This window comes from Coenobita brevimanus, chromosome 71, assembly GCF_032717465.1.
Source record: "Coenobita brevimanus isolate Jiangsu-jjx chromosome 71, ASM3271746v2, whole genome shotgun sequence".
Lineage (NCBI taxonomy): Eukaryota > Metazoa > Arthropoda > Malacostraca > Decapoda > Coenobitidae > Coenobita > Coenobita brevimanus.
Genome location: NC_137024.1, coordinates 52,062,656 through 52,075,734, shown reverse-complemented (window position 1 = coordinate 52,075,734; position 13,079 = coordinate 52,062,656). Strand labels below are relative to the sequence as shown.

General features: G+C 41.4%; 1 protein-coding gene across 3 annotated transcripts in view; it reads left to right on the top strand.

Moving 5' to 3' along the window:
- Positions 1-3,767: 3,767 nt before the first annotated feature.
- The window catches only part of AP-1sigma (AP-1 complex subunit sigma-2), a 72,984-nt gene continuing 63,672 nt past the window's right edge, over positions 3,768-13,079 (top strand). For all 3 annotated transcript variants that reach the window (XM_080277724.1, XM_080277723.1, XM_080277722.1), the window contains exons 1-2: positions 3,768-3,799; positions 4,114-4,186. In XM_080277724.1, the coding sequence (XP_080133850.1) occupies positions 4,184-4,186 (3 nt within the window). In that variant the 5' untranslated portion in view covers positions 3,768-3,799; positions 4,114-4,183. The remainder of the gene's footprint in view (positions 3,800-4,113; positions 4,187-13,079) is intronic.

Here is a 13,079-nt window from a genome sequence, read left to right as displayed (position 1 = left end):
GTGCTTGAGGATGCAAAAGTGGATATATGTGGATTGACTGAAACTACATGGCTAGGTGAAAGGATGAGAGAATGGGAATACGGTGTAGGTATATGTGCGGGAGTCAGTGAGAATGATAGGGCAAGAGAGGGAGTATGTCTGATGATAAGCAAGAAGTGGAAGGAGAATATAAGAGAGTATGGAACAGTGGGTGCAAGGATTGTATGGGTGAGGATGAAAGTAGGTATACAAGCATGGGCGATTGTATGTGTGTATGCTCCAACAGAGGATCGAGTGGCAAGAGTGAAAGATGAGTTTTGGGCGAGTAGAAGCATGTATGGACAAGTTTGAGAGGAGCGAGAGAGTGCTGTTGATTGGAGACATGAATGGCAAAGTTGGGAATGTACGAGTGGATGGAGTGGTTGGTCAGTGGGGTGTGCCAGCTGAAGTAGATGGGAATGGTAGTGCTTTGGTGGACATCTGTGCTGGTAAGGGGTTGGCAATAGCCAACACCTACTTTCGTCATAAGATGATCCACCGGTATACATGGAGAGTAATGAGGAGGATGGATGGTGAACTTGTTGAACGAAAGGCAATGATAGACTACGTGTGTGTGGATGAGCGAATGAGAAGACAAGTGTTGGATGCAAGGGTGTGGAGAGGGTGGGGGAATGGAGTCTCGGACCATCACTTAGTGATGGCCAAGGTAGAGCTGCAAAGAAAGTGGTTGAGGAGGCGAAGGGGAGACAGGAGGAAGCAGCTCCTGTGAGAAGAGTGGAGAAATTTCAAGATAGTGAGAAAAGGACAGAGTATAAGAGCATAGTGGAAGAAAGATTGGGAAGGTATGAGCTAGAGCAGACGGAAGGGGTGGAAGACGTATGTAAGATATTCACGGAAGAGATAGGCGCAGCGTGGGAGGCGGTTTGTGGAGTGAGGAGGAGATGCAAGGGTGTGCAAGGGACAGCATGGTGGAATGATGAGGTGAAACGAGCTGTGGAACAAAAGAAGAAGGCATATGGTGAATGGTTGGCGAGTAGAGGTAGGGGAGAAGATGAGAGAGAGAAGAGAGAGGTATATGTGAGCAGAAGGGAGGTTAAGAGACTGGTGAAGGAGAGTAAGAAGAAAGTGGATGAAGAGTTTGGGAGGAATCTGAGTGTGAAATGGAGTCTTCCTCCATTTCACACCAGTAAGAAATTGTTTTGGAAGGAGGTAAAGAAAGTAAGGCAGTGTGAAAGGGGAAATAGTAGGGGAGTGAAAGATAGGAATAATAGATTGTTGGTGGAGAAGAGAGAGAAAGTGAGGAGATGGAAGGAGCACTTTGAGGATTTGTTGAATGTAGAGAGTGAGAGCAGTGTGAGTATAAGTGGTTGGGGAATGGCTGGGAGAAGAAGAGATGAGAGGAGGAAGAGATCAGTAGGTCGGAAGTAGTGGAAGCGATGAAGAAGATTAAGCTGGGAAAGGCCCCAGGAATTGATGGAGTGTGTGGTGAAATGCTTAGGTATGGGGGTGAGATTGGTGTGGAGTGGATATGGAAGTTGTGTAGATTGGCTTGGGAAGAGGGAAGGGTTCCAGAGGACTGGAAATCAGGTATAATTGTTCCTCTGTACAAAGAAAAAGGGGAGAGAGAAGTATGTGAGGGGTATTTGCCTTCTTAGTGTGACTGGTAAAATATATGGTAGAATACTCATTGATAGGGTTAGGCATATGACAGAGGAGCTAGCTGGAGAAGAACAAGGGGGATTTAGGAAGGGAAAAGGGTGTGTAGACCAGATATTTGTTCTAAGATGTTTAGTGGAGAAGTATCTAGAGAAGGGAAGGAAAATGTATGCTGCCTTCATGGACTTGGAGAAAGCTTATGACAGAATAGATAGGCAAGGTATGTGGAAGGTATTAAGAATATATGGAGTGGAGGGGAAATTGTTGAGTGCTGTGAAGAGTATGTATGAGGGAGCTAGGGCTACGGTGCGAGTGGATGGTGAGCTGAGTGAGTTCTTTGATCTCAGTGTGGGACTGAAACAGGGGTGTGTAATGTCTCCATGGCTGTTTAATATATATATGGATGGGGTTGTAAAGGAGGTACAAGGTAGGGCAGTGGATGTGGGGGTGGCTCTAATGAATGAGGGTGAGATTTGGAAGCTTCCGGTGTTGCTGTTTGCTGATGATACAGTATTGTTGAGTGAAGATGAATGGGAGTTGCAAGGTTTGGTGAATGAATTTGGGACAGTGTGTAGGAGGAGGAAGCTGAAAGTTAATGTAAACAAAAGTAAAGTTATGGTGTTTGAGAGGAATGAAGTCACAGAGTGTGCAGTGAGGTTGGATGGTGAGAATATGGAGAATGTGAGTGCATTCAAGTACTTGGGTAGTGTGATGAGTAAGGATGGAACTTTGGGGGATGAAGTAAATGAAAGGGTACAGCAGGGAAGGAAGGTTGTTGGTACACTGAAAGCAGTGATGAGAAATAGGGAGGTGAGTATGGGAGTTAAGAAGTCACTGCATGATGGTATTGTGATCCCTACCCCGACGTATGGAAGCGAGGCGTGGACCTTGCAAGAAGGGAACAAGTCAAGAGCGAGAGCAGTGGAAATGAGTTACTTGAGAGGAGCATGTGGAGTGACATGGAGGGACAGGTTGACGAATGAAGAAGTGAAGGAACGTTGTGGGGTAGATGTGGATGTGGTTGAAAAGATTAGGAGAAATACACTGAGGTGGTTTGGACATGTGGAGAGGATGGAGAATGAAAGACTGACTAAGAGGGTGTATGTAGGTGAGGTGGAGGGAGGGAGAGGGAGGGGTAGACCGAGGATGAGGTGGAGGGATGGAGTTGAGAGGTATATGAGGGAGGGGGGGATGAGTTGGGGGGAGGGGAGTCAAATGGTGGGTGACAGAGTGACTTGGAGGCGTTTTGTCTGCGGCCACCCTTTGCGGGATTAGGGCGTCGGGCTATAGATAGATAGATAGATAAAGGTTTTCGCACTGAGCTTTATAGTATGGAGAGGCTATCTCCGCTGCGAGCCTGTGATTTGGGCCGCCATAATGGAACGCCAGTACGCAAATTCAAATACTTTATTTCCACTAAGCAGAGGTTATTAATATAGATTCACTCGTGGCTTATAATACAAAAACATATATGGATTATATTTTTTCTGCCTCGTTCAACGTATTATATAGGGTACATTTAGCCAATGAGTATAAAACAGGGATAGGCTACTGAGGAAGAATCTTCGCGCCCCACCTCAAGGGGCGGTTATTTCTTACTTGTGAAATATAACACCATTTCTCCTCGATGAATGCCTGTGCCCATTTTTGTATCCGTAAGCTGCACAGTGGACCATGGCACTATATTTTCCGGAATCATCAGCTGCTTTTAAAAACTCGCAGAACAACTCAATACAAAAAAACGGGCATCAGGCGTGGTGTAACATGGTGCCGCTACACCAGCGCCGCCCTCGCGGCGTCTATGTGACTATAAAGCTCAGTGGGTTCTCGAAAACTGGATGTACTGGCGAAATTTGGATATCATTTTCGAAATTTACAGGTTCATATTGCTTAGAATCACGTAAAACTATACTAAAACCATAACACTTCTTAAATATTGTCGACCAGTTTAATCATTTCTCATCATCCTGAAAATGGGTATTTCCATGTTATTGAAAATCTGACTTTACTAAAATAAGGATATCCGGAGTAGAGTATACTTACAAATAAACACATACATAGAGAAAGACATTTGTACTCAAGTAAATTTATTTTGACAAGTAGGTATGTTCCATAAATTCCATTTGTGAAGATCGCTCTTAACCGTGACAACAAGCGAAGATCGGTGAGTAGAGGCGACATTTCATTTTTTCAAAAATCGTGGATTGTTAACGTTTAGGTTTTGCAAAGTTCAGTGCAGTATGTGTACATGTGTGAACTAAATTTAATGTCAAGGTCGTAAGTGTTGGAACATATGGAAAGAACAAGGAATTTGTAGGGAAGGCGTTGGCCAGTAATTAGCATATAGGCTACGGTACTCCTGTTTTATGCATGATACGTCACTAGTACAGCCGTGGTGAATTGCCTTATTATTAAGAGCATATATATTCTTTATGGTACTATATTGATGTATGGAATTGCTGTGATATGATGTTTCAGGTGTGGCTCGTTCGTGAGACTGTGACATGACACTGAAGGGCCGATAGAAGGCAAAGTTAACTTGGCCAAGATGGTGAGTAAATTTCCTTATACTCGGTTGACCCGTACATAATTCATTATTCAGCTTAGAAAAACTTCCATTAATATTTTATGGTAATTCACCAAATGGGCACGGCAATTCCACCCATATAATGGACATGATCTCAAGGTAAGTGATTTTGGGACATGTCCAACACGGATAGTTAACTATTGAATTGACTGCAAGAGGTGATTCATAAAAGACAAAATATGCCTACAGTATGTTTGGGTAGTTAAGGAAGAGGCTAGGTTGCCTACGATAGTGTTTACCGATGGTCTGCGACTGGCTGCGTTGTTTTCCAAGCATCGCTGTGACTGGATGCAGTAGTATATCTCATGTCAAAGCAGTGGGAAACTTGATACCATAATTTAACCAAACCTAATCCAATGTAACCTTGCATTTGACAACCAGCATGCAAATTTAAAAATGTGTGTTCAGAATATTAAGTATGGGAGGTTACTGGCAGAAGGTGGAATATTTACACATCCTAAATCCTCATTTACAGCTTTCAGAGTTAAGTTTATAAAAATGCCCAGTAGTTGTGATAATGCAGGAATAATAACAAGTAACTTGTCAAAGACTCATTTCAGTAGAAAACATGGAAAGGTTGTGCCCGTTTGGTAAAGAATTAAATACTTTACAACACAAGTGCAGGTTGTCAGAATTTCTTATTCATATTGGTCTTTCATAGGTTGATTAGGATTGATCAGTAGCTTAGGTAAATGTATGTTGTACTTTGAGCAGCAGAAGGGCCTTACCAGTTTAATTCCTATTACTTCGGCTTATTTTCTGTTTTTTTCTGACTTCATGATAGTAAACATAATCCAGGATCTGACTATGGTTCTGTAGGAAAGTTTGAGTAGTGAGAATTTTTGTTCATAAATGTTTAGTATGTGTCTTAGTAAGGATTAGTGACTTGGGTGGACATCCGTCATCAAGTAGGTTTACCGGCTATGACGTCATCAATAATGGCGGCTGCTCGATCACGAAACCTGTCTTATCTCTGTTAATATTTTTACTATTTGCTTGGAAATTGGATCAGTGTGTTGTTATTAGTATGTATAAGGTAAATATGAATGCATTTATAACTCTTTCTGTCTTGAACATTTTTTTTTACTTTTGTATATATGCAATGCATCAGTTCTTCTCAATATTGTACATAAAGTGATATCATATGATTATACAAAAATAATATCTACAAATAGTGATTGTTTTACAGACATGTGCGTATATGTTATCAAAAAGGGCTTTCCAAGTTGTATCAGACCTCTTTTTAAGTATACAAAAAATAATATTACAAATAGTGATTGTTTTACAGACATGTGTATATGTTATCAAAAAAGGTTTTTGCAAGTGGTCTCAGACCCCTTCACAATTATACAAAAAATGATATTTACAAAATAGTGATTGTTTTACAGACATGTGCATATGGTATCAAAAAGGGTTTTTGCAAGTTGTATCAGACCCTTTTACACTCCTACACTTGCAAAAGGAGCAACAGGTAACTTCATTTTCCCTGCAAATACATGAGCATTTGGCACATTTTACACAGCTACATGCCCCAATAAAGTCACTGGGATATTTCTGTAAATTGGTTTGTGGTACCAAGCCATTTTCTCCTACTTCAAAACCGAATTCATAAGGATCTAAGTGAGCAAACATGTTTCCAATGCAATGATGTTGAAGATATGTATAAAAGTATGACCTCAACAAGTGTCCCTTGGCACTTCTGCTTGTGGGTGGCAAGTCTTCAATGCCTGTGTCTTTTCCATGATGGTACAGCCACAATCTGAGTTCGTTTAAAGATTTGCAAGGTGATCCTTTTCGTAATAACTGTACTAAGTATTCTTCTGCAGACTGGAGGCTTTTGGCTACACCTTCTGGATCCAAAATTTTCCAAATATGTTCTTGTTGCAATATTAAGAGCTGCTTTCTTGGTTCCAACCTTACTTGTGTAATCTGATGCAGATAATGCATGGATGGCGGGAAGCAGAGAGCATAAGTCTCGACCCATGTTTTTATGAATAACATGAACAGGCAAAAGCCTTGTGGAATCGCCAACTCCAGTACGCACCCACATTTCTTGTACACCAAGTTGATGAAGAGAAGGCCAGTGAAACAAAGCTAATACCATTACATCAGTATCAGCACTAACAAGAACAATTTTTTGCAAAGCCATGTTGGGATGCATGTTTTGCATGAATCATCATTCTAAAGTCAGCTTCCTCAACTGACAAACAGTTTATCTCTGGATGCTTTACTTGCCTACCATTTTGCACTGATATACAGTTAATTGTTATTTCCTCGTCTTCATTATTGAAAAAAGCACTGAATGTTTGGCCATTAGCACATGGTGTCTGAGTCAAAGAAGATATTAGTGTATTGGCAGTGAACTCTTGTAGCATCAGCTCGTTTCTCGATGATCCCCCAAAACTGTTAAGTTGGATAGGCAATGGTACCTCTTCAGAAATGTGACTGATATCAATAACAATTCCTGTACTCTGCCTTTGTACTCTCTCAGGTTGTTTTGGTGACAGCTTGTGATAACTGTCAAAAACATAATCGACTCTGCCACAGTCCTTCGTGATGCCTTGAACATATGAAGAGAAAGCAGAAGCTGCTCCACCAAAGGTTTTCTTTTCACTTGTCATAACTTTTCGTAAGGAATTCATGACATCCACAACGTAGCAAGTCTCCTCATCAGACTGGAACAGTTGTGGCAGTATTGTTTATAACATGCATAGCTCATGTGGTAGGAAAACACTGCTGTCTCACTTACTGACTTTAAACGATTGGTAACAATGTCATTTTGTACTTTTGCAGCTGCCCTGATTTTCTCTCTCCCATTTTCAGTACTTAACACACTATTATCACTTTTATTACATATGATTGGCCACCCCGTTTGGGATACATGGCGTCTGGCAATGAATGAATGAATTACATATGATGCAAGAATTTTCATTTTATTTAAAGTCTGAAACATTGTCTTTTGATACTCTGGACAGTTTTATACTATCCATGACATCATTTCATTTCAGCAACCTGTAAACAGAAAGGAAATGTTATTAATTAATATGAAAATATTAGAATTAATACGCTTAAATAAATTTATTTAAGATGTATTTGTAAAGATCATCACTTATACATCTCCTTTTAACTTCCCTAAGGTTAATTTTGTGGAAATAAAAAAAAAATGAAGCAAATAGTAAAAATATTAACAGAGATAAGACTGGTTTCGTGATCGAGCAGCCGCCATTATTGATGACGTCATAGCCGGTAAACCTACTTGATGACGGATGTCCACCCAAGTCACTAATCCTTACTAAGACACATACTAAACATTTATGAACAAAAATTCTCACTACTCAAACTTTCCTACAGAACCATAGTCAGATACAGGACTAACAGTGGTTTTCTGTTGACTTTTTTTTTCCCCCTTGTTGTTATCATGTTCCTTGGGCTCACTGATGTTTGTAATGGCAGACTTATTCTCAACTCCAGGTTAGGTTAAATTGGTTGGTTAGGTTAGGTTAAATGGATAAGTTAGGTTAAGTTCAAATGTAAGGTCAGGAAGAGGTACTGAAAGGTGACTGGGACGTATGTTGGAGTAAGTATCCAGTATAACAGTCAAGAAACAGTTGATAAAGTGGAAGGAACATGGCCAAAAACAATAACAAAAGAAATTTAACATGAAACGTTCATGTACGACCTCAGATTGGTAAACATGCACTTTACTTTAAGCAGCAGAAGCACTTTACCAAATTAGTTCTTCCAGAAAATCTATCTATCTGTCTATTGCCAGATGCCATAATCCTGTAAGGGGTGGCCATTTGACTCTGAGTTATTTGTTTTACAGGGAGGGGCACTAACCCTCCACCAACCCACTTGTTGACACGTAGGGAGCATGTATAGTTTGGTTATATGGTTACCACTCATTGTTGTAAATGGTTTCTTGGCTTACAGGAAACCGTTTGGCTTGTCACCTGTAAAGGAAAGAAAAGCAATAAGAAGTGACAGGAAAGATGGGAGAAATAGGAAGAGAGGAGGGCAGGCACAGATAAAGAATGATAAAGGCTAAGGAGGAAGTAGGCAGCACAATATCAAGTGAGTGGATGATGGTCGCCACCACCTACCGTTTATATTTTTCCGGTTATTTGTGGCGTGGCAAAAGAAAGTTTCATGTCACATTTTTCCCTATTGTTTTTAGCCATGTTCCTCTGCTTTATCAACTGTTTTTCAAGTGTAGTGGCAGACACTTCCAACATAAATCCCGGTTGCCATGTAGTACCATTTCTTAATCTTGCTTTTTAACCTAATCTAACCTAGCAACTTAACCTTACCTAACCAAGATTCAAGTAAGTGTTAGCAAGTCCTCCATTGCAAATGTTGGTATTATTTTACAAGTTGCCAGTATGCAGTTCAGGGATATTACCACCATAAACACATAGTATAATACCTAACAATGCTAATGTACCCCCATAACACCATTTGCCTATCGATATTTAGAGATATTGAATTTAATAATATTTTCCTAAAATACGATACCCTGAATCTTGACTGCCAGTCTGTGCAAAAAATCCGTGCATTTGTACGTGTGTTTCTCCTTCCGTCTACTGTGCCTGTGTCATCTAGGTCTGTTTCAGTCACTCATAGGCATACTTTTGGTCACGTGACGGTATTCTGCCAGTCAGTTTGAAGCGTTCTCTTTGATTCCTTCTGGGTGGAAAATTCAAATCCTACTTGCTATGGCTTCCAACGAAGTAGGGTGTGATCTGTGCACCAGGTGTGATGTTGATTATTTATGCGTTATTAAGCGTTCCCACTTGAAACTGGAGGAAGCCATTGAGTTCTTGAGAAAAGAGTGTATTTTTTCTGGTGGTTTTTGTTGAGATTGGAGTGATTCTTGACCTTCATTTTTGTTGGAAATTTTCATTTTGCCTCTTTTTTTTCCAGTCATGAACTTTTGCTGGATGAGGAGGTGAAATGAAGCATTTTTGACAAATACGAAGGCAAAAATCACTCAAATTGCATCAAAAACCACCAGAAATTTATAGTGCATAACCTAGACCATTGTATCTCTAACTTAAACATTCTGCTGCAGCAGATTACGTTGGGTTAGGTTAGGTTAGGTTAGGTTATGTCTGTTTGATTAGGTTAACTGGTTGTGCAGTATATTTTCCTGGTGTTTTTTATGCGATTTGAGTGATTTTTACCTTCGTTTTGTTGGTTAGGTTAGGTTAGGTCTGTTTGGTTAGGTTAACCGGTTGTGCAGTATATTTTTCTGGTGGTTTTTTATGCGATTTGAGTGATTTTTGCCTTCGCTTTCTGTCAAAATGCTTCATTTCACCTCCTCATCCAGTCAAAGTTCATGATTGGAAAAGAGGCAAAATGAATCATAGCCATCTAAAATGAAGGTCAAAATCACAGAAATTTCATCATATACCACCAGAAAAATATACAGCACAACCTGGGGGGTGTATTGGCAACTTGTAAAACTTTACCCAAATGCTGGCAGGATAAAAGGAACTTGATGTTGACAACACTGGGGAAAGAAGTCAGCAGAAAACAATTGTTTACCGCCATGAAAATAGTCAGAAAAATACAGAAGACGAGTAAGAGCTCCTTCAGCTGCTTAAAGTAAAACATACATTCCCCTCTCCCAGCAATAACCAGAAAAATGTTGTTAAGAAGCAGGATTTGGTGGTTAGGTAGTTTAGAAGTTTCTCACTGATTCCCGATGTTTACAGTAGTTCGGTTACGAGTCAGAGTGGCCTGTGTGGCTGCTGTTTGTGGGTGTAGTTGTTTTGTAAGTCATACATTAATTTTTGTGCTCTTTTTAATTGTGTTTTATTCATGTGATTGTTAAATAATGTATTTCAGTTTAAATTTGTATGCTAAATAATTGAGTGGTGTGCAGTGTAGAAAACTCTGGCATGTTTCGGATGTCTCTAAGTTGGTACTGGTAACCGTTGTAACCGTGCTCTTTCTATGGAATGCACCAGAACTGTGGAGAAATGTAGAAGTTTCTTAGAGTAATGTAAGGCTATATAAGGATGGGGAAGGGACTAGAGGAAGTTCAGTCAGTTTTCAGTTTAGTTTGAGTGTAGTGCAGTGTCCGTGAAGTTTGTATATTTTCGGTACTTTTGAAAATAGTGAAGTGTTGTTGACAAAGAGTGAAGTGTTATTAAGTTTGTACATCATCAGTGTTTGTGTGAATAGTGAAGTTTTAAAGCATTCAGTGTAATTATTTGGAAAATAAAGACAGTGAACCCAAGAAGCCAGTGTTTATTTACAACACCTCAGCTGATCTTGTGTACTATACACCTAAAGGCTGAACATAGGAAGAACAACTCACTGGGCAACATCCTCCCTGTACTGAACTACTGCAGTTGGAGCCTGTGGCAGTGTGGGACGGGGACGTAACACTGATGTCAGGAGTGGGATAATTTAAGTGCTGCAGTGAGTCTAACCTTTGACATGGAGGCAGAAGGTGTCCAGACAAGAGGCCAAGCTAGGCAGGAAGAGGCATTGCTGGGTGCAGTTATGAAACAACTACAGGCACAGAAAGAAGGACAGAAAGAACTCAAAGAACAATTACAAGCACAAAGTGTACAACTGCAAGCACAGAATGAAGGACAGAAAGAACTCAAAGAACAATCACATTTGCAGAATGAAGGACAGAGAGAACTCAAAGGACAATTACAGGCACAAAATGAAGAAATCAAAGAACAGTTGCAAGACAGTGAAGAACAACAAGAACGATATCAACGTCTTCAAGGGGCATTACAGGAGCAACAGAGGGAATTACAATTGAGGATGCAAGGATGGCTAAATGCTTTCATGGGGGAAGTAAAGGAAGAACAGGAACAGTTGAAGGAGGAAGCATATGCTGAGCTACAGCAGCAGAAGTATCGTTTTCGTTTTTAAAGGCTTCAACATGCTTGCATGTGTCGGCCTTGGTCACCTAATGGCGGCTCTCCACGCTGCACGATCCATTGCAGCCTCCCTGTTCAGTCCCTTAACCCTAAGGTCACACTTAATGACCTCGTCCCATGTCTTTCTCGGTCTACCCCTCATAACCCCACCCCCAATATTAACACTTCTCACCTTCCTCACCCAATTATCATCCCCCATCCTCTCCACATGTCCAAACCACCTCAATCTACCTCTCCTCATCACAACACCAACACACTCCAGTCCCATCCTACCTCTCAACTCTTCCATTGTAAACCCAGCCCCTCCAGGCCTTGGACGCAGGGACGCACTGCACATCCACCTAATCATTGTCATTTCTGTACGTCTGAGCCGGCGAATGTCTTCCTCCTTCACTGCCCAGGTCTCACTGCCATACAGCATTACACTCCTAACACACGCTGCATACAAAGACCCCTTAGCACGTAGGGAGAGCCCCCTCAATGTCAGGAGAGGCAAGAGCTCCCTGAACTTCTTCCAACCACTTCTCACCCTAGCCACAGAGCTAGCTCCAGCCCCACCTCCAGCACACAACATGTCTCCTAAATAACAAAACTCTTCCACACACTCAAGAGATTCACCAGCAAGTTCAATCCTTTCACGTCTGACGATCTCCACCTGCTCACCCCGGCACGCCGTACACATAAAATCAGCATTATCTCGCAGTCTACCTCTGATACCACTACATCTCTTATGCACCCATTTATCACACACACCGCACAAGATGGAATTACTTCCCACGCCCTTGTGGCAAACTGCACATGGCCACTCTCCCTCGTCTTTGACAGTACCGCCACCAACCCTAGATATCATCACTTTTGTTTTATCTGCATTTACCCTTAAACCCTTTTGCCCCATACCATCTCTCCACTTCCTAAACCTTTCCTCCGCCTCCCTTTCATTCTCTGCAATCAACACCAAATCATCAGCATACAACAACTCCCACGGGAGTCCGTTTCTAAAGTCACGTGAAAGGGCTTCAAGTACCATGATAAACAACATGGGACTCAAGACTGACCCCTGATGCACACCAACATTCACGGAAAACTCATCACTCAAATCTCCATTCACTCTCACCTGGGTGTGAGCACTCACATACATGGCCAAGTATGAGGTAGGCAATAATGTGACAGATTGCAAACAGCATGTAGATGATCAGTTGAAGACATTTAGTTAGGGAGTGGTGATGGAGTGCGGACAGCATGTGGATAACCAGTTGAAGCATGTAGTTGACTATGTGAAGATTATTAGTGAGAAAATTGAGGCTGTAGAGAAATATTGCACTGCTGAGCCTTGGGTTAGTGTACAGGGAGCATACATGGACAGTGTAGTGAATCTTAACGGATCCCAGGTATCTAAAGGTAGCATTACAGGGTTGAATAATATGAATGCAGAAGTTTTAACTCCTGGCATTAATTATGATGCCTCAGTTTTTAGACCTCAAACCAGTGAAGTTCATGGCTATAATGTGGGTCCAAGTAAAAAGAAACCTCAGGAATTTGATGGTAGAGTATCTTGGGATGCGTATCATGCACAGTTTGAGTAACTTGCAGATCAGAATGGTTGGGATCATAGGCAGAGGGCAGTGCAGCTTGCTGCTAGCCTTAAGGGTGCTGCAATGGAAATTGTGGGCCAGATGTCAGTGATGGAGAGGAACAGTTATCAGTACCTAGTAGAAGTGCTGGAGTGCAGATATGGAACCATGTACCAGACTGAGGTTTACAGAGCAAGATTCTGGAGCCATATACGGGCTCGAGAATCCTTACAGCAGCTTGCTCATGGCCTGGAGAGTATGACATACAAGGCGCACCCTGGAGCAGTACCTAACCTGTTGGCCATTCTTCTGAGGGACCAGTTCATCGATGCTCTTGATAGTGCAGAGTTGAAAGTGCAAGTGAAGCAGGAATAACCAAGA